The sequence below is a fragment of the Sphaeramia orbicularis genome, chromosome 22 (genome assembly GCF_902148855.1).
Source record: "Sphaeramia orbicularis chromosome 22, fSphaOr1.1, whole genome shotgun sequence".
Lineage (NCBI taxonomy): Eukaryota > Metazoa > Chordata > Actinopteri > Kurtiformes > Apogonidae > Sphaeramia > Sphaeramia orbicularis.
In genome coordinates this window covers 26,090,143-26,112,877 of record NC_043978.1, presented here as the reverse complement: position 1 = coordinate 26,112,877, position 22,735 = coordinate 26,090,143, and the positions used below count along the sequence as shown (strand labels likewise).

Genomic DNA, 22,735 nt, shown 5'->3' with positions numbered 1-22,735 from the left:
ATTGTATCATACACACACACACACACACCTACACACACACACACACACACACACACACACACACACACACACACCTATCGATCGATCAATAGATAGATAGATAGATAGATAGATAGATAGATAGATAGATAGATAGATAGATAGATAGATTTTATTGATCCCCAACTGAGGAACTGTGCACTTAAAAAAAAAAAAAAAAAAAAAAAAGATTATTATTATTTACTACTTGTGTTTCTGATATGCAATTGCCTGCTTTTACTACTGTTTTTATAGTTATTGTTGTTGTTATTATTATTTTCCTTTTTATCTTCTTTTTCCTCTATCTGTACATACATTGCTGTACTGATCAGTAAAGGATCAATAAAGTTCTATCTAATTTAATGCAATATTTTTAGATAGATAGATAGATAGATAGATAGATAGATAGATAGATAGATAGATAGATAGATAGATAGATAGATAGATAGATAGATAGATAGATAGATAGATAGATAGATAGATAGATAGATAGATAGATAGATAGATAGATAGATAGATAGATAGATAGATAGATAGATTTTATTGATCACCAACTGAGGAATTGTAGACTTTAAAAAAAAAACAAAAAAACTAGTTAAAAATATAATTAAATTGTAATTGATCACAAATTTCTGGTGACCCCAGACAGTTTTTTTTTTTTTTTTTTTTTTTTTTTTTTTTGCTAAAATGAATTTGTTTTTGATCATGTAATAGTTTGTTATACTATGTTGCAAATAAATGTTAATTTTAGATGACATTTAGTCTATACAGGGTGTCCCATAAGTCTCCATACACAGAAGACATAATACATTCCATACATATATGGTTCTAACATGTATTTCTTTATATTTATTTTTTATAGTTCTTCAGCAGTGGAGGACATGCATTGAAATGTGTTCCCGACAAAATGGCAGTCATATAGAGCATATTATATAAATAAAAATGGTTTATGTCAAGAAACGTTTATTTTTCCTATGTATGGAGACTCATGGGACACCCTGTAGTTTGTTATACTTTGTTGCAAATAAATGTTAATTTTAGGTGACATTTAGTCTGTATAATGTATATTATTATGGACGGAGGCAGAAAAGCCAGGTGTAGATTTCTGCACAAAGTGAGAATTTGATTTTCCTTGGTCAGGATATGTACAGTCAGTCCAGCTTGGATTTAGTAAGTAAGTAAGTAAATTTTATTTAAGGTTCAAGGTTCACTTTATTGTCATTACATGTAGTGTATACATGAAACGAAATCAGTTCTCAGGTCCAGCAATGTACATGGTAAAATCCTATAAAATGAATCCTATATTAAAGATAATAATAATAAAATCTGAAAATAACAGTAAAAATCTAAAAAAAAAAAAATGAATAAATATACATAAATAAATACTACAGTGCAGGATTAAAAAAATTAGCAGCATGTTAAACCAGAATAAAAACAGCAGTGTATTTTAGCAGCAGCAGGATCAACAGTAGTGCACCAGTTTATAGTTATAGTTTATAGAGCACTTTTCACAGACAGTCGCAATTGCTTTACTTGCAAAAAATGAATAAACAGTACAAGTAAAATACAATTAAAATACCAGTAAAACGCAATAAAATACAATCAGAAACAGTGAAAATATGATAAATACATAAAGTGCAATCAGTTTGTAGTGGCCCTGAGTCAGTTGGGAAATTAAAAAGCCTGCTTGAACAGGAGTGTTTTGAGGTGTTTTTTAAAACTCTCTACAGAGTCCATGGTTGTCCACATGTAGAGCCAGGTCATTCCAAAGACACGGTGCTACAGCTTTACAAGGCTGACAATTAATACTGAACAAACAAGAACTCAAAAAACTATGAATTATGAAAGAGCTGCAGCATCTGAAACTGACCACAATGAACATTTGACAGATAAACAGAACCACAGTGCTTCAGTTTTAGCTTCACAGTTTGTCATGTCTTCTATGTATTGTGATTGTCTCTCTCAACTCTTCATACATTTTTTATTAATAAGTTTTTATTTTTATTTTTATCAATAACTAGAAATTTCAGGCGACCCCATTTGAATTCCAGGCGAGCCCACGTGGGGTCCCAACCTCAAGTTTGAAAAACACTGATATTATATGTTTATTTTTACATCTTTTTTAACATTTAATAATTAGACCAAACAAATCAGACATATATACACTAAAGCTGCAGAGATTGTGTTTTTAATAGATTAATCGATCAAACATTTTTCTTCGATTCCATTCAATGAAATTATTATTTGAATTGACACTAAGACAAACAACTTGTCCTTTATTCCAAAACCAGCTGACACAACCACAAAAACTATAAAAGTAAAAGGTTATAGGAAAAAAAAATTCTATAAATCTAGAGCAGGGCTGTCAAACTCATTTTAGTTCAGGGGCCACATTCACCTAAATTTGATCTGAAGTGGGCTGAATCAGTAAAATTATAATATAATAATATATAAATAATGTCAACTCCAAAATTTTCTCTGTGTTTTAGAGTGAAAAAAAGCAAAATTAAACAGCGAAAATCTTTACATCTACAAACTATCCTTTCAAACAATGTGAGTCACATGAACAAACTGAAAAAATAAGTGTAATTTTAACAAAATTATGCTTCAGTTTATCATTTACACATGTACATTATAACTTACAGATCACAGTGGATCTACAAATACACAAAACATTTAATATCAGGCAGAATATTGTTAAAATTGTACTTAATTCTCTTAAGACATTTCAGGTTGTTCATATTTGTTCAGGTTATTCACATTTTTGGTGAAATTATACTTTGTTTTAGTGTAAATACATGAAAATATTTACATTTACAAAGAGAAAAAATTGGAGTTGTGAGTATTTATAGATTATTATGATAGTATTTTACTGGTCCTGCCCACTTGAGATTGAATTGGTCTGAATGTGGAACCTGAACTAAAAGGATTGTTAATATCTTAGTGTAATTTTTGCATTTCACAAATTCATCCCAAGGGCCGGACTGGACCCTTTGGCGGGCCGACTTTGGCCCCCGGGCCGCATGTTTGACACCTGTGATCTAGAGTATTAAACTGTGGAACTCACTGCCATCAGAAATAAAATCCAACTCAGAGCTTAAGATGTTTATCACCAGAACCAAAACCTGGTTCTCATGGTATGACCTGGTTCAACCTGGTTCCAAAACACAACTGTTCTCATCTGTAAATATTGTGTATATTGTGTGGAAGAGTGAGTGAGTGAGTGTCTCATATATACTGAACAACAAAAGAAACACAAGTACGTTTCGGTATTGGTTTATATGGGAGTTTTATTATGAATATTGGTTTCATATGAGATACTTATATCTAGCTGTGAAATTTACAGTGGCAGTACATTGAATTGTGTCCATGAGCACTGAGTTGACGGTCACGGAGATGGGCCAAGCGAATATGGCGATCCTGATTATGGGTGGTCACACGTGGTCTTCCGGATCTTGGTCTGTCCCGAGTGGTCCCTGTGTCACGGAATCGTGTCCTCAGCCTACTGATGGTGGACTCGTGCACTTGCAGACGTCTGGCTTCGTTGCGAGCCGTTAAACCAGCATCAAGCATACCAATGGCGCGTTCTCTCAGATTATCGTTAAGGCGAGGCATCGTGGTAATGCAGTAACTTTTGAATCTTACCATTTCTTTTTATAGCCCCCGGATAAACAAAGGGAATTGCCACTCCCATTTGTTGCTCCCACTACCATATCACTCAAAACTTACCGCACCTCCGATACTTTGTACATGTGCTCAACATCACTCGTGGTCGTGTTTGCCTGCAAACACACGCTCCAATGGTTACAACTCACTTATTGTAATGTGTATCTCAGTTGACAACTCAACAGGACAGCTGAACTCTTGCCTAAATTAACGACCAAAACTTGCGTTTCTTTTGTTGTTCAGCATATAAATGCAACACTGGATTATCTAATTGTACGGTATGACTGTTTTAAATGATGTATATTTTATATTGTACTCCAATGTTGTGGAAGTGGCCTTCTCTTGTAAATAGAATAGAATAGAATAGAATAGAATAGAATAGAATAGAATAGAATAGAATAGACATCTGGGATATGAGCAGACATACAATGAGCCTGAGCAGGTGTTATATACATTTTCGATAAACACTTCCAGTATATTGAAGTCATCTAACCTTGCATTTTTTCTGCTTGCATTTGCATATTCCACTCTTTTGTGAACGTACAAGAAAAATTCTCATTCACACAAGAGCACTGCTATATTTGAGGTGTAGATGGACCTTAAAGTGGGATCATCTGTTCCTCTAGATCTAATATACACTTCACCTCAGAGGAATAATGGCATCTACGTAAGCGCACACAGGAAGGACCTCTTATTCTTATCTTTTTTCTGATAAGCCCTGAGTGCACTGCTGCCGTAATAAATCCATAACCACTCACAAAAGCAATTGTGCATTTTCCTTTATTTTATTACAAAAAAAGGGCAAGATATGACAAATACAGCCAAAACTGCCATGGTACAAATGATGAAATATAACAGGGATATATGTTTGCTTTGAAATGATGCATAAAGAAAAAAAAAAAAAAAAAGAAAGAACTTTAACACATACGAACACATGCATACTATGAAAATCCGCAGAGTTGGGGGTTTGAACTATTTCCAGGTTCTCTGTGGTTACACCGTACACTCAGGAAATGTCCACAGCTCCGGTGGTTTTATGAAGGGAAATGTGTGACTGAATGCAACCCAGTTTTCGGAGCATTTTAGTTCTGAAACTAACAGGAACCTACAGGAACATACTTTTGGTGGTGAACATTTTTTTTTTTTGCCAGGTTGAAGATGAGGAAAGGCATCATCGTGTTTTGTAGAAGAAATGATGAGTACACTGAAAGCAGCGAGAAGAGTAACCTCTGAAAATACTCTGGTACAAATCATCCACAGAGCTTGGTAAAAAAAAAAAAATTTGAAATACATAGCAATGTATGGAAAATGGATTAGCAAAATGTACATGGCTAATTCATAAACACTGTCATATTCAAATCTATTTACATCAAATATATTTACAGGCTTTTTATTATAATTGCTCTAATGATAAAATATTAAGGTCAAATAAACAATTTGGGCAAGCACTATTAACAAAATCTCGAAACGATTTGACAACTGAAATCTGAAAAACTGGAGATGTGAGTTCAGTCCAGTTCTCTCATCGGTGAGAGCGACCAGCGTACATTGTCTCTGACTGGGCAGTGCTTTTTAGAGCAATGGCAGCTATCGTTTATTACCGTAATTTCCGGTCTATAAGCCGCTACTTTTTTCCAAACATTGTGAACCCGCGGCTCAAAAATGATGCGGCTAATTTATGTTTTCCGGGCTAACGATTGAGCCGGCTGTCGAAGAAGGAAATAGAGCTGCTGCACGTAAGCTTGGCATCAATGAATCGATGGTGAGACGTTGGAGACGGGGTGGGTGGGGCTTATAGTCATGTGCAGCCAATAGTCCGGAAAGTACGGTACATCCTTCAATGGACCGACCACATGGGGCTGAGCCATCCTCATACTTCAACCAGAGTGACCTGGAACTGACCGGAGACCGAGTCTGAAATCTCAATGAGGAAGGCCGACTGGTTAGTGTAGTGTTCGATGATGTTGTCGTCCATGTTGACGAAGATTCTGAAGGAATCAAAGACAAAGAGAAAAGGTTATAACCAGGTGATCAAGAGAAAATGGAAAGAACAAATACTGGACAATTACTGGAATTTTCAACAACTGTTTCCATTTACTTCCCTTTTAACAAATATCATTACTTTCTGACAGCAGCCTAGATGCTGAAGCAATGTTAGCTAAAAAACAAAAAAAAAAAAAAAAAAAAAGGGAATTTAGCCAATTCTCTTGATTACCTATAACCGCCTGCACACTCATTTCTATAGAATTTTCAACAACTGTTTCCATTTACTTCCCTTTAAACATAAATGTCATTAATTTCTGACTGCAGCCTACTGAAGCAACATTAGCTTAAAAAAAAGGGAATTTAGCTAATTCTCGATTACAGATAAAAGCCTGCATATTCATTTCTATAGAATTGAGGTAGTTTATAGAACATTTTGATGCTAAGTCCTGAATTCTTCCGCGTATCTCTTGTGGTCCTCTACAGGTGCAACAATGTGCAGCGCTAACTACTGTTAGCTTAGAAATGGACTTAGCAAAAAATAAACAACGCACACTTCAACTCAACTATCACATAAGCACACAAGCATGCACAAAACGTACATAATCAAACCTCCTTTAATTCAATGGCCTCAGGTTAAGCTAGTTTAGCAACAAACATTTAGTATTTACTCGAGCCAAAAAGTTGAATCAGGGCTTAGTACTTCCACTTGAGAACAGAAAGTGTGCACGGACAACTTTGAAGCAGATGTGTATGTCAGTGACAGGTGTTAAACTGTGGAATTCTTTTTATAATGAGCTGAAGGACTGTAAAAGCATATTCCAACTGAAAAAAGTGTATAAAGACAGAACGATGAGATTATACTCCTAAGACCCACTGTCCACATTTGTGGACAAGAGTTTCACAACTTCATACAAAAAAAAGAAATCTGTCCACTACAAAGGACATTCCATAAAAATTTTAAAAACTGCTTCTGAAAAAAACTGTTGCATCATGATGTTTCCAATATAGGCACTTATTTAATAAAAAACTAAAAGCTTGTACTTTGCTGACATGTCCTGGGTCTTAGGAGGTTAAATGAACAGTCATAAGTTTTTACATTTTGCTTCGTGTTTGTTTTTGTATCTAGTGACATATTTATTTACTTATTCTGGTTTGGTATCATAATTGTTTTGCATCATTTCATCAGGTATATATTTACTTATGTTTTGTTTGTTTTACTTCCTGGATATGTAGTTTTGCACTTGGTTTTGTATTCATTTTGTATTACCTTTGGATGTATTTTGTTTGGTTTGTCTGACTTTACACCCAGTTGTCTATCCCTAACCATTAAGGCTATTATTATAATTTAGAAGGGGGCAGGAAATAGAAGATTTTCTTCATCCTGCTCCTTTTCGAACATGGGTGTGTACATGTTTGTTCACTCGATGATTATTGAATGTCTGCTGATGAAATGCACAATCATGAACGAAATAAATGAAAATGAAATGAAAAATGAAATGAAAGTGTGTAGTTTTACCACCTCTGAAAATAACATCTTCGATCTAGGGCATGCAAATAAGCTTTAACGTATGCCGTGCTCTACATTTCATGTCATTTCACTCTGGTGTGACAGAAATAACATGCCATCCTGTTTCTGCAGCATAGCATTTGGTTTAAAGGAAGCATCTTAGGTGAAAAAACAAAGTGACGGTCTATCTCCTGCATCAATATGAGTAGTAAATCAGGTCACTGTCTTCCTCGTCCCCACCCCTCCCTGCCTGAACACTAACCTTTAAGTCTTTAAGGCTATAATGACTGAACCAACCACCAGCTCATGCTATCTGCCTACAGGGACAGGGCTGATTGAAGACGAGAGCAAAGAGGGAGGGAGGGAACTGCACGGAGAATGTAACCCAACCTGTTAGCTTAGCTGCACCCCCCCCATGCAATGATAGCTGCTAGCAAGAGGAAAATCACCCGAAGGCGTTTCAGGCAGTGTCAGGAGGTTTTACTTGCGTCTCAGGTGATTACGTTCTGATTTACAGACACTGACTGAGTGAGGTATGAGGTACAGTTGGAGTATTAAGTTTTTTTATGGGTTATTTGACTGAACTGGAGCACAAAGCCAAGTGAATGAGTTCAAGAGTCTGGAAATCACTTTAAAAATAGTACTACCAAACACCTATTTCCTGGTATTAAGAAACTATTTAGGTTTTAAAATAGAAAAGTTAGTGTTTTTTATGTTTATAAAGTTGCTCAGGTAAGTTTTGTGCTACTTAATATTGGTTCATAAATCTTATATTTTCTTCTATATCAAACATTATTTTGTGTTGCAACAGATAATAGACTGCAGGAAAGTAACCTGAAAATACATCTACAGTCTCAAAGCCATATTTGCATGAACTCCTCCGACCTTTGGTTAAATTTAGTTCGTATGAATTTACTCAAAAGTTCCACAATGATCAACAACAGACAGAAGTCACTGAAAGACTCATCGCCGACTTTATCAGACCTGATATCTCTTTCAACACTACAAAACTTCCTGATGTTCCAATGAGGTTATGAAAACAAAAATAGGCACAACAATCCTTCGTGACTCATCTGCAGGACTTTTAAAATCTTTTCATCCTCCTTCACTCATCTATCTTTCCTTTACTGCAACTGCAATTAATGCATTCCTGTCTCAGAGCGGACAAACCTACCGGCCCGGTTTGTCTACATGAATTTCCTTAAAGCAGGACGAGATTAAAACATCAACTAAGCCCTGAACGTATGCACATCATCTGCGCTGCAATTGCACTCCTTAAATCCAACTGACACGAGAAAACAAAGATACGCACCCTCTCTTGCATTTTTTGTAGATTTTCCCAATGGTGTCTTTTTGCATGCCGTACTTTTCTGAAATCTGAGGAAGGAAAGGAATACGAGATGACAGTTAGCACCATCTCCTGCCGAAAGACCAATGACATATGATGACATACGCGACTACGTGTTTGACGGTAACAAGAGAGATAAGGTGGAAGTACTACTAGTAAACCACCAAAAAAAAACATAACACGGCATAAATCAACAGTTTATGAGCATGTCTGAAGCGTTTGCATCATACTCACAGCTTGTCGTAGGCCTGATAGTGTCGGTGTGCTCAGCATGAGTGCATCAAACACCTCCTCTGCGCTTGTTCTCACGTACATCAGAACTTTTAGAAAACAAAAGCAAAGAATTAGTACCAAAAAACCTCATTACCTCTATTGTTGTGAGCATAATTATCATGTCATTTACCTCTCTGCGGGTCTTCTTTCCGGGCTACTTTTCCAGGTGGAGAAGTGTTCTGCTCTCTGTCTGGATACAACCTCTTCAGAGAACTTCTAGGAAAGCACACACAAAACAGAGCGTATTATTAGACAAAGCCAACCGGTGTTCGATTGTTAATGCTTGGTTTGTGTGTGCGCTACCATTCCTACGCTTACCTTTCGATATCATCTGGAGGAGCAGCCTAGAGACACAGAAACAAAGAACAGATCAGAAATCCGATTAGGGACGCCGATAAAGGCATTGCTTAATACCCTCTTTCCATCAGTGTCTGTGTAATACCTTCAAAAAAACAATGTTATCATTATAAGACTGCATTTCCCATAACCCCAGACACAGACACAGATAATGAGATAGAAAGACGGAAAATGTTTGATTATTTTAGCCAAAGATGTGTAGCACTGACTAAGGATGTACTTTCTAGTTGCAAGAATAGACTATTTTTATTCACTTGTTTTTAGAGGAAAACTGATGCACACTTATTCGTATCTGTTGACTGTGGGAAAACTGACCTGCCTGAACAGAACTCTTGTTTCTGTGTTTGTGCAAGTAGATGTGTAAGTGAGAGACTGTGAGGGTGGTGCACATGTCAGGTTTGTGTCTGTGTGTGTGTGTGATGCACCAGGTGTTTCTGTTTAAGCCCCTATAGCTTATTTTCAGTGTCTGCAGCTGTAGCGGCTTGTACTCGTGCCTGGTTTCGACTCCAATTAGCTCATCTGATCTCAAGTTGGTGTTTCACCTCACTTTCGCTGACAACATCCCCTCCCCGTTTCCCAACACATAGTTTCCCACAGGTTTTTTTTTTTTTTTCTATTTTTTTTTTTTAATTTTTATCCTGACTCTGTTTCATGCTTGGTCCCACAGCCTGCGGGTCTACTGTTGGGGGGGGGGGTGACTTACCACATTGCAACGCTGTAAACTGGAGAGATGTGTCTCTGGAATGAACAGAACTGGCTGGGTGACATGATCGTCAAGGGTTTGGAAAAAAGTGCACTCGCTGCCAATAGAGCTGGACACTAAAGACTTGCCTGGAAATAAAGCAGAAAGGTGCACAATATTACTTTACCTTGCGTTATGTGGTGTTCATATTTCACATTTTTCAGAAAGTGCCAGCAGAAACATTCAACTGAAGCTATTTAGACAACTAGGTCACATGTACCATTTGACTTTTTTGCAGGATAATAAAGATTGAACATGTATTTTGATGTGTGGTTGTGTGAACTTTGTGTTTTGTGCTAGTTGGTCGTTAGCTAACGGGGGGGAAATTAACAAGAATCTGGCGATGCAATACAAATCCCAATACTAGGATCACATGATACGATATATGACGATATATCATGATACTGTTAAAAAGGCAATTTGTTTTGTTTGTTTCTTTTTTCTTTAAATGATTATTTCCTGGAAGAATTGAATTACACCAGAAACATGCACAAATACTAAACACATTTTTATTTGATCACAACAGGATCTAATGCTATATCACAAAAACTGTTACTGCTCAAATGTTCATATTCTATTAGTTCATAACTAACAGATAAGATTATTTTTGTGCAATCCCAACAAAGGAACTAACATCTGCCTCTCTCAGACAATAAACAGTGCTTTTAGGATGCTTCAAATAACCTTTATTTAATAAAACAGTGTTAAATAATAAGAAATAAAATATAAACAATAAAGAAAACCAAAAAAGATAAATGAACGGGTCATGTCTGCATTTAAATAAATACCTAAATATATCGATACAGTACTTTTTAATATTGATACAGTGTTGTGAAATGAAATATCATGATATATTGCAGAACCGATATTTTCTAACACCCCTATAGCTAACAGTGCTAACAGCTGCCTAAATACCTTATCATAACTATTTGCATACTGAATATAACTACAACTGTCATTAGCTAACTCCATTTATAAGGTAAAGATTGTCTCAGTTTCCAAAATTCATGAAAATAAACAATGAATACATGCAACCAAGAGAGTTGTAAGATAATGGTACGGTGGTGTAATGGTTAGCACTTCCACCTCAGAGCTGGAAGGTTCTGGGTTCAATTCCCAATCGTCTGGAACATTTTAGTTCTCGGCACTCAACTAGGTTTACTTAGTTCTCCCACCATTAAAAATAACTATACATGGCACAGATGAAGATCTGGAGTCACTTTCTGAGCAACTTTGATAGCTGTTAAATGCTAATGCTAATGCTAGGTGCTATGTCTATTAGGATTAGTAAAACGCAGAGACTGAATTTTCTCCACGGGGATTAATAAGGTTAAAGCTACCCTTTAACTATTAAAAATGGATATAGCCAACAACTCTCTTGGTTACCGCCTGTCCACTGAATTCTACTCAGCACAACAGCAGTAAGTGTCCAATGCTAGCTACTATTAGCTTAGGCGTAGTTAGGGTTAACGCTAGCACAACACAGACTCCAACACAAACTTCACATAAGTAAGAATGTGGAAATATTACACATTGAACCTTTAACATATTTGAGATTAAGAAACAACATGAAAAAAAAGCATGTTTGTTTATAAGACATTAAAGGTTTTAGTTAATTGTTAAACACAATTTTTAAACCTGTATGACATAAAACTATGTCTCTCTTTGCACTACAAGACAGACTTTGTGTTGAGCTCAATGAAATCTATAATCTGATTATCTATCTGGGTATTTATTCATATATTAAGATACTTGTGAATAATATTGTCTGCTTTGACTATGTTCAGCTATTTTCAGCTCCACTATTATTACCATTAATAATAATAATAAGTAAGTAAATAATTTATTTTTGACTCTACATTAAATTACCATTAATTTGGTCTGTTATGTTTTCTGTTTTCCTGGTTTAATTTCACTTGTTGATGTTTTTGCTTGTTTGTATTTTTGTTTTTTTCTTTTTCCTATATTGAACACTGGGTCAATTTGTTACGTAGGACAGGCATTAATATATGCATTATACTTCTGCCTGTGCCTTTTCAGTCACTAACCTGTTGGTAATGTTTGTAGGGTTGACAGTGGTTGTATTATGTAATGACTGAATAAAGAATTTTATTATCAACATCATCAATATAATATAAAGGTGTAGGAGTTTATCCTCCTGAGACCCAGAAAAGTACAAGTTTTGGCTTTTTTACATTAAATAATTGCCTTTATTGGAAACTGCACGATGCAACAGTTTTTTCAGATGCATTTAATAAACATTTTATGAATGTCTTCTGCAGCAGATAGCGTTTTTTTTGTTTTGTTTTGTTTTTTTCTATAAAGCTGTGAAACTCTTGTCCCCTACAGAGGACAAAAATGCATTGCTGGGTCTCAGGAGGTTATACAGTGTTTGTTTAGTTTTTGTTTAACATTTCAACAGTAAGCGAGCTGAAGCCATTGTATCATATGTTCTTATGTTCTTATAAAAACGGGTTTCACACACCTGTACACCACAAGGGTTAATGCACACTCTGTGACAACTGTATTTGCATCATTGTATGTTCATCAGAGCATGTAATTATCTTCAGAACATGACGTCTATTTTCAACACTCACTGTTAGCATCGGTGGCATTCTTCCCCCTCCTCTTCGTCCTCTTTCTTTCCTCGTCACGCATCTTCCTCTCGGCACCCTAAGTAGAAGACAGCACACACACAAACCCACTGATTATAAGGATGACTTTGACGCCATAAATGCTGGATTTTAGTTCCATTAGGTAGAAGTAGATGACGTTAAATGACACCGTACCTTATCGCAGAAAATCTTGACCTGGCAGGCTGCTCTGTGAAGGAGCTGATTGGTTCCTGAGCTGAAATCGTAAGTGTCGATCTGGAGGTTCAGCGGTTGGCCTTTCACTCCTTTCTGGGAGGAAAAATCCGTACTCAGGGAGTTGATGCCGATGTACACCTGCAGAAATAGTCGACATGAGTATCCTGATTACACCGTCATTTTCACCATTTGCAGTCTATACGTATTGTCAGTCCGTCATTATTCTTAATGACAGGTTTTGAGGACATGCTGAGATGCATTCAGCGCCAGAGAAAACAAATCAAGAGGCCGGTGACATTCAGAGTATGTTTTTATAAAGAGTCTCAGCCACAGTTTGATGTAAAAATAGATAATGATTGTAGCTTTTCAACACCTCTCTCCTATCATGAAAGAGACCTCTGCAGGCTATTTTTCACTCTTCATCATTTATCCTTTATCATCACCACCCAAGTAAAAAATCACCTCTATTCCCATTTTCTCCTGACCATTTTGTTCCTGCACTTTTATACCTGCAGTAGGTTTTTTCGTGGCCCCACCCCAGCACCTTTGGGTCGCAAAGTAGCTCAAATAAGCTGTCGTGGCACCTGCCTGCTCTGTGGTGACAGGAGCCTCGGGGCCAAACACATATCTGAGATTCCTGCGATCCCTCGTCTCCTGCCACTCCTCTATACACCTTGCTCCTCCATTTTCCTCTTGATATTTTTCTCGGCAAAGGAATGGTCTCTCAAATTAATTCTAACATATGCATTCTACGTAGATGGTGATCCCACGTACGTAAATGTGCATCTGTGACGGTTTACCTTGGCTTCTTCGTTGGGGTTCCAAACAAAGGAGAGAGCGTTGAAGGCCACCTCCTCTATGTTGCTAATGCCACTGAACACTTCTTTGTAGTCCGCTGTAAGAGAGAAAATGCATTTGTTTTAATGCAAAGAGCAGTTTAAGGAAATTAGGTGTGAATAACTGAAATAGTAAGAGGTTAAAAAAAGTTAATAGTCACATATTCAAAGACTGACATATTTAATCGCATCTGGAAACCCGTCCTGGACTATACTGAAGGAAATGTGTCCTCAATTTTGTCTCGAGCTTTCATCTGCTCTTAAATAGACTTTTATAACATATTATATAGATATGAATGTGATGGGAATCTGTCTCTATGCTGACCGTAAATCTCTATTTTTTGTTTTGACTGTGGTGCTGAGCTGTTTTGTTTTGTGTTGTTTTGAAAAATGAAAATTTAATAAGTATATTCTTATTAAAAAAAAAGTTAATAGTGAGCACAAAGTAATAATGAAAAGTCAGGTGCTCATCAAGGACGAAATGCAAATGGCCGCTAGCAGGTATCCCAAAAAAAAAAAAGTACAATGGAGAGAATGTCAAGCAGAAAAAAAGTCAAAGGCACTGATTATAAAACTAAAAACCCTTTATTAACTCATGGATAATGCAACATGATTAGAACTCTGACTACCATTTTCTACACTGTACAATTTTTGGGTTATCCACTATTAGTTATTTCTGATGCTATGCCTTTTTTAGTTTTAATAAATGGAATTTTTAGAAGTACTTTAAACTAAAATTACTGATGTTCTTGTTTTTGTCACATTATTTTATCCTCCAGAGACCCTACAATGCATTAATGTCCTCTATAGGGGAAAAGAGGTTCACAGCCTTACTTAAAAAAAAAAACAGTCTACTGCAAAGGACATTCCTTGAAAATGTATCAGAAAAAAACTGTTGCATGTTGTAAAAAAGCCAAAACCTTTACTTTTCTGGGACTCAGGAGGTAATCCATTAGTCTAGACTGTGGGGTTAATCTTTTTTCGCTACTACTAACCACATATTACCAAAAAACGACAAAACATAACATGAAAATGTATAATAAAAACAGCTAAAACTAAGCATTTTCATATAAAAAAAAAGACAAAAAAAGCTGCACTAATGGAACCTTGTTTAGTTCATATATATAAGAACAGTGGAAGATACTGTATGTAAGACCTAACACTGCAGAGCTCTTGTGTCTACTGCAGTGATTTTTTACATACCGATGTCAATGACCCTCTGTTTGATGGTGGGCTGACGTGAATGCCAGTGATTCCAAAACCGAAGCTGCACTTCTGGACTCTTGTCATTCTCAAAAACAGCCATCACCACAGTCTGAGAAGGTAGGAGAAAGAACAGAAAAGGTTAAAGAAAGGTAAAGATTAGACTTTTCTTATACACCCATCTAGGTTTATTTTTTTTCCAAGAACTCTCCATTAAATGCCACCATATTTCATTCATCACTCCAAATCCGCCTTTTCTCCTCGCATTGTTTTGTAGTGTTTGCATATATTCTTATCCTCTGATTCACTCGTCAAAGAAAAGTCAGTTGTCGCCTGTGTTTTTAAAATCACACCACACCTTCCACTCACCCTGTCTATTCTTCTTCTCCTTTTTTTTAATCTGCTTATGTCAGACAGATGGCTGCACTCTGGCCTCATTTACACCATCGTATGAATAAATGCTGGGCAGGACACTGTCATTTTAATGGTACCAGCCCAGTGATGCCAGGTGTCAGCAGGGAATTAGTCACTAGTTTTAAGGGAGGGACAGAGTTTTTGGGAAGGGTTGGTTTGGTGGCACGCAAAGAATTTATGTATTCATCAGCCCATGAAAAAGCCTGTAGGGAAGCATGCCACATAGAACAATAGGCACCAGTTATTTACCAGTTATTAGCCTCGTACGCTCGGCTGCACAGAAAACAAACATTACCGACAGTAATTACAAAATACTTTTAAAATTCATACTGCAATAATTATATACTTATGCAAAGACATTATTAAAGTTTCAATGTGTAATATGCATGTCGAAGTTAACGGTTGCTGAAAAGCTGAGAAGACACACTGAAAACCTGCACATAGAAGTCAGGAGAAAGGCTGTTATCATGAATACAGGTAAAAGAAACCATTGTTTAGCTTAGAATTTTTAAATAATGTCAAGGTCTGGCTGGTTAATAGTACAAAATACAGACTTCAACACAAACTTCATGAATTCACATACAAATCTTATGTAAATGTCAGATTGTATTTTGTTGCCATAAGCTAAGCAACAGTTAGCTAAAATCAGCAAATAAAATATAAACTCCAACACACTGCAAAAATCAAAATCTTACCAAGTGTATTTTTCTCATTTCTAGTCAAAATATCTCATCACACTTAAAATAAGACATAAGAGTAACTTTTCAGTGAGATATAAGAAGTTATTTTTAGACAATAGATCTTGAAAATCTTATTTCATGAAATCTTACCAAGATCATTTTCACTTGTTCCGTTGGCAGATTTTTTTTTGCTTGAATTAAGCAAAAAAAATCTTGAATTAAGCAAAAAAAAAAAAAAAAAAAAAAAAATCAGCCAATGAAAGTAAAGTAAAGTAAAGTCAATTTTATTTATAGAGCACTTTTCACAGACAGAGTCACAAAGTGCTTTATCAATTCAAATCAGAATCAAATTGAAACAAGTGAAAATTATCTTGGTTAGATTTCTTGAAATAACTATTGTCTAAAAATAAGTTCTTATATCTCACTGAAAAGTTACCCTTTAGGTGATTATGTGTTATTTTAAGTGTGATTGAGATATTTTGGCTAGAAATGAGAAAAATACACTTGTAAGATTTTGATTTTTAAGGATTTTACATATTGGTGCTTAAAAACCTAAAGTTATAACTATCATTTCTGAAATCTTGTAAAAAAAAAAAAAAAAAAAAAAAAAAAATATATATATATATATATATATATATATATGTATATATATGTATATATGTGTATATATATATATATATATATATATATATATATATATATATATATATATATATATATATATATATATATATATATATATATATATATATAAAATGTCCATCTTCTCTGCCTGTATTTTTAAATATGCACATATTTTTCATGTCTAATGTTTGTTTGTTTACTGCTTCCCTCAAAGTCCACCTTCAGTCTTTGCTCACTAATGACGTCAGGTTACCTTAAACTTTACTCTAATGAAATGATTCTGAAAAAGTCTTCAAAACTGTCACACTGAGGTGAGTTGGTGCAGACTTAAAAATCTGCTTTCTGTCCTGATAATGTTTGACTAAAACCCACCTTGACTTTGGTGCTGGTGAAGCTGGCGCTGCTGTCCACTCCATGGAGGGTGATGGGGTAGAACTGGCCCTTGTTCAGATAAACCATGGGCAGTTCACTGGACTTATAAGGAGCTGCAGGAGGAGCTCCCAGCGAAAACTGAAACTCACTCCTGTACCTCTCCGATGGGGATCTGGTGTAGGACCCAGAGTAGACCGGGCTGGACTGCTCCTCAGGGAAAGGGTTACTGTAGGGGAGGTTCTGCATCCACACAAAACACAAGGACATGCATTAAGAAAAACAAAAGGGAGAAGGAAATAGACAGCAAGCAACAGGGAACAAAGCTCATATTTCAGAAAATGATGTGCATTTACAAGCATTCACTGGTCAAAACTTCCTGCTTAAAGAAAGTTAGTTTTTGCATCTGAACATTGCATATTTTGTGTTTCAAAAGTACATTTTTAACTGAATCTCCATATTATCTACATGAATGGAGGGCTTTGTCACTTTAAAATGACATTTACTTACGTTTTTAGTCAGAAATTCAGTATTTCTTGCAGTGACTATATAAATTTAGATAGGAATTTACTGACTTTTGATAAAATGTTTGTTTTTTAGCAATGATGGCTGTAATATAATCAAGTGGTATCTACTGAGTGATATATTAACTTCCTGAATGAAGTGTTTTGTCGCTTTAAAGCTACATTTACTCACTTTTTTACTCAAGAGCTCAGTATTTCTTATACAGAGCGTAAATAGCATTATTTGGTAAAAAAATATGTGTGTTTTCTATTTTTAGTGATACTGTGTTTGGCATTAAAATTAAAAATGGTTAGGGTCACTCACTAAAATAATCTTGTTAAGGAAAAAATGCAACTGAACAACTGAAGATTCTTTCCAAACTAATAATTGTAAAAAAAAAATGTTCTATTTTATTTTGAGTACCGTGTTATAGTTTGTTTTTTTCAGTGCGCACCTCATTGCTAGGGTCAGGAAAAGCCCCCGTCTAAGGCCACTTCTGAGCCAGCAGAGAGTCAAAGATGATGTTGAGCTCCCCTTTTTTTAATTAATTTTTTTTTTTAAATTAACTACTTGAATGGCTTGTTTTGTCGCTTAAAACTACATTTATTTACTTTTTTCACTCAAGAGCTCAGTATGTCTTATACAGACCATATAAATTCAGATATTAAATTGCATAATTTGGTAAAAACGTGTGTTTTCTGTTTTTAGTGATACTGTGTTTGGCATTATAATTAAAATTGGGTAACTATAATAGGGTCACTCCCTAAAATAATCTTGTTAAGGAAAAAAAATTTACATTATCTTGGCATATGAGCAACTGAAGATTTCTTCCAAACTAATAATTGCAAAAAAACAAACAAACTTCTATTTCCTTTTAAGTATCATGTTATAATTTTGTTTTTTCAGTGCGTACCTCGTTGCTGGGGTCAGGAAAAGCCCCCGTCTCAGGCCACTTCTGAGCGAGCAGAGTGTCAAAGATGATGTTGAGCTCCTGTTTGTCGTAGTTGTCGGCCATGACGCTGGTCAACGTGGCGTAGGTCTCCGAGGTGGTGGGGATGGAGACAGGCAGGGAGGGGTTCTGCTTGGACCCTAAAACCTCCTGGGGGTACCCAGAGGGAATGTTCTCTGAGAGGATCTTCATGACGTTGGCTGACGATTCCAGTGAAACCAGCTCGTTCGTGTTGGTTAGAATCCTGGCAGAGACGTAAAGGCTGATTAATGACAGATCAGCATGACTTGTGGATTGTGCACAAAGGCATTAACCAGACAAGAAAACACACAACCTTTAAGACTGACTGTACAGAAGCTTGTGGACTATTAGCTTATGCAAACATACAACAATTCAGTAATTGCACATACTCTTTACTGCTACTGCACCGTGAACTCACAGAAAGAAAGGGTTTGAGCCTGGGTGGGTACTATTTGTCTCCATAATCCACCTTTTTTTCCTTCTGTGTTTGAGTTTCATCAAGGGGTGTTAGAAATATTTGTGGGGACAACACTGCGCCCCAACAATGGCAGGAAAAGGCAGATCAGTGTGGACACAGGGAGGAAAAACAACCGTCTGTCCACTTGTTGTGAAACTCCTTAAGCAAAACAGAGGAGAGGATAGATGGATGGAGAGGCTGGAGAGGGGAGACAATAATCCCTCTGAGTTTATTTGACTAGAGGATTACCCACTCACCTCCTTATGACCTACTCAAACCCAGTCTTTCTTTTTCTATATTAACACCTTCTGACAAATTAGACTGAATGATAACAGGGAACAGGAAAGGAATAGGAGACTCAGTTACAGCAGTAAATAAAAAGGATAATAAACAATGTCAACGCAAACTAAAATTAAACTGAATAGAATACACTTTCAGGTTTTCTAGAGGTAAAAAAAAAAAAAAAAAAAAAAAGCCAATTTGTGCCGATGTGCATGCATATGAATTAAAATGAAATCAAAACCAACCTGAAAGTGAAACTGAATATCTTTTTTTTTCTTCATCTTTGTTTTTGATCACTACTGTTACTATTATTATTATTATCATTATTATTATTATTATTATTGTTGCTTTGTTTGTCAGATGTTCTTTGTATTTATGTGAGTACCACCTGGAAGGGGGGGGGGGGTAATGACCTGTGTAATTAATGCATTTCGGTCCATTGTAAAATATGCTTATAAATGATAGGTAAAGTTTAAAAAAAAAATAAAATAAAATAATGCGAAACTGAATATCTTTTTTTTGTCTTCTTTGTTTTTGATCACTACTGTTGTTACTATTATTATTGTTATTATTATTATTATTATTATTATTATTATTATTATTGTTGCTTTGTTTGTCAGATGTTCTTTGTATTTATGTCAGTACAACCTGGAGGAAGAGGGGGTGGGGGGGTGGGACAGGGGGTGGTAATGACCTGTGTAGTTAATGCATTTTGGTCCATTGTAAAATATACTCATAAAATGATAGATAAAGCTGTAAAAAAAAAATAAATGTAAATAAAATAAAATAAAATAAAAGCCCATTTCTGCCAACGTGCATGCATGTATATTAAACTGAAATTAAAACCAAACTGAAAGACTTAAGAAAAGCAAAACTGAATATCTTTTCTTTTGTTCTTCTTCTTTTTCTTTGTTTTTGATCACTACTGTTGTTACTATTAGTATTATTATTGCTTTGTTTGTCAGATGTTCTTTGTATTTATGTGAGTACCACCTGGAGGAGGAAGGGGGTGGGGGAGTGGAATGGGGAGATAATGACCTGTGTAATTAATGCATTTTGGTCCATTGTAAAATATGCTTATAAAATGATAAATAAAGTTGTAAAAAAAAAAAATAAAATTCTGTCAATGTGCATGCATGTGTATTAAACTGAAATCACAACCAAACTGAAAGACTTAAGAAAAGCGAAACTGAATATTAAATCAGCTCCGATCTGCAGCCTTACCTGTCTGTCGATTTGCAAACGCTGCTTCCGCGGTTCGATGTAGTCATCTTCTGATCTTTCTGGTTCTGTAAAAATACATACAATGAAAAAAAGGTTTAAAACAAGTCATATGAGAATTTTTAAGAATGCATAAGGTTTGTCAAAATGTAGATTCATGTTATTTAATTTGATATTTGCACCATTTTCAATCCAAAGTATGACTGAATGCATTGGAAAATGTCAAATTATTTAGCTGATTTGGCTTGAGATTTATTTACTGTGAAATTATTTTAAAGTAAAACATTGTCAGATTAAGTTTAAGCAGCTTTAATTACAGAATTATTCTCCCAGATCTGATTAAAACCTCATATTTTAGACTCAACCAAACCATAAGGACACATAAACATTAGCGCCAAATCGTTGACTCATTAAACAAGTGAAAATGAATCATAATTCGGTTAAATTTGCGTGCTTTTCCTTTTCTATCATGTACCTTGCACTGCTCGTACAACATGGTGATGGCTGTCAGGTCATCTCCTGGGAGGAGTCTGGGTTTGGAGTGGTTTGGATCCAGGACAGGGTTCTCCAGGAAAGACCAGGAGTCCATGATGTAGTTAGAATAACGGTTATAGTTAAAATTCTCACTCTGACAGACCAGTCCCAGAGTCCTGTAGAGACGAAGACACAGATAACAGATGAGGCATATTTGGTCCAAAATGTGGCTCCGAGATAAAAATGAGTGGAACTGTTGTGGAATTTAACACTTGGTTGGACACTACGAGCGTCAATCCACCCCGGGGGAACTGCACATACTTGCCCCAGAGCGTGGAGGGTTTCGATTGCAAAACCACAAAACTGAGTAACATCCCGCAGTGTCAAGAAAGGTTTAAAAAGCCAAAGGCCACCCAGTAAAACACCCCCACTCCCACCCACATACAAACACATATTATACTCTGCGGTTTCTAATGCTGCGAGAGAGAAAACACTACTCTTAAATCCAGCATAAAGCCTGTTATTTGCATAAATCTCAGAGGAAATGACAAAACTTTTTTTTTTGTTCCCTACTATGTAAACAGAAACCCACAACCGTCACACAGAGGTGGTTTTCCATATCACTTTCCAGGGATTCTAAAAGGATTTGTTTGGCGAGACTTGCAGTGACATCGGATTGTAAATATCCTACCTACCCCGCAGAGATAAGCCTCTCTTTGGAGTTGGATCTGAAGTAGCTAATGAACAAATAGCTACAGTTTACTCTGGATAAACAGCTAATAAAATGTGCTGACAGGAGGGAAAGACCGCAGGTTTCACACAGGGATTATTAATACAACACACTGCAGTATTTGAGCATCAATTACTGCAAATTTAACGCTAGATTTTGTCACTTTTTCTTTAGTTTATAAAGAAAAACACCTAAATTACACCTCATGAAACTACCTTAAGATGCACCTGTTCATCGGCCTCACAAAAAAAAAAAAACCTCAACGCCACACAATCTATATCCATTAGTTACTCTCCATTACCCTCTAAAGCAAACTGAGTGCAGATGAGAGGACAGAAAGGGGGGCTCGTGTCTAATGTTTCGCCATTATGTAATTCAATGCATTACATGCTGTCATTGCCTTCTGTCTCTCTCCAACACCTCAAGAGGAGATTCTTATTTCCCCTTTTCCTTTTGTGCTCCGTGGCCCCTAGGTTAGTGACAACACAAACCCGAAACAGACCCGTTAAAAAAAAAACGAAAAAAAACCCAGACTAAACTTTGTGTATGTGTGTAAAACCGTCCGTATCAGTTTCCCCGTGAAAAACACCCCTCTTTTAAGCCTTAAAGCAGGGATGTTTCACATGGGGGTCTCATTGCAGATAGAAAAAAAGAAGGGGGTGGTTTTTGTAACCGCAAACTATCATCTAAGGTGAATGAAAAATAATTACAGAATGACAAATTTAAGCATGTTTCTCACGGTAAAATCGTAATAAAACAGGTATTAAAATCAACTGTTCCAGCACTTACTCAGTCTCTTTGGTCATGTCTCCACAGTCTCAGTCAGTCGGAGTACGTTCCTTTAATTTTCTTGTTTGTACGTTGTGTTTTTTTCTCCGTATGTGTGTCAGTCTTTGCAGAGAAGAAGAGTAGTGACACACAGGATGAGTCAGGTGTTGTGATTCCTCCTGAACCGGGGCCCAGATTTATTTCATGCCATCAGACAAGTTTCCCCTCTCGGCTCTGATTGGCTGAGAGGTGTGAAACAGGTGTCTGACAGGACAGGTGTAGGATCTTTAACCCTTCCCACTCTGGAGAGAAACTTAGCTCCCATGCGTATGAGTGTGTGCCCTTTGCAAGACAATCTAAAACAGGCGGCTTTCAGTTGCATTATGGTCTGAGGAGAAAAGACTGAGACTGGAGACCTGAGAGGTGTGAACGACCCTGGCTTTAACATGTTAATTAATTTAGTATCTTTTTTTTTGTTTTGTTTTTTTGTCCTCCT

The 22,735-nt window shown here is 36.1% G+C and overlaps 1 protein-coding gene across 3 annotated transcripts; it reads right to left on the bottom strand.

Moving 5' to 3' along the window:
* Positions 1-4,445: 4,445 nt before the first annotated feature.
* Positions 4,446-22,414, bottom strand: grhl3 (grainyhead-like transcription factor 3). 3 transcript variants are annotated; one of them, XM_030127686.1, is made up of 16 exons: positions 22,261-22,414; positions 20,743-20,917; positions 20,271-20,335; positions 18,251-18,530; positions 16,837-17,076; positions 14,747-14,858; positions 13,508-13,602; positions 12,687-12,845; positions 12,495-12,570; positions 9,859-9,986; positions 9,117-9,142; positions 8,929-9,014; positions 8,760-8,845; positions 8,490-8,554; positions 5,514-5,672; positions 4,446-5,282 (listed from the first exon to the last, which is right to left on the bottom strand). In XM_030127686.1, the coding sequence occupies exons 1-15, from the start codon at positions 22,275-22,277 to the stop codon at positions 5,555-5,557; spliced, it is 1,728 nt and encodes a 575-aa protein (XP_029983546.1). In that variant the 5' UTR covers positions 22,278-22,414; the 3' UTR covers positions 4,446-5,282; positions 5,514-5,554. The 3 variants fall into 3 exon arrangements, with proteins under 3 accessions (XP_029983546.1, XP_029983548.1, XP_029983545.1); XM_030127688.1 differs by having other exon boundaries at positions 4,446-5,285; positions 5,517-5,672; XM_030127685.1 differs by having other exon boundaries at positions 4,446-5,672.
* Between the last annotated feature and the right edge of the window lie 321 nt (positions 22,415-22,735).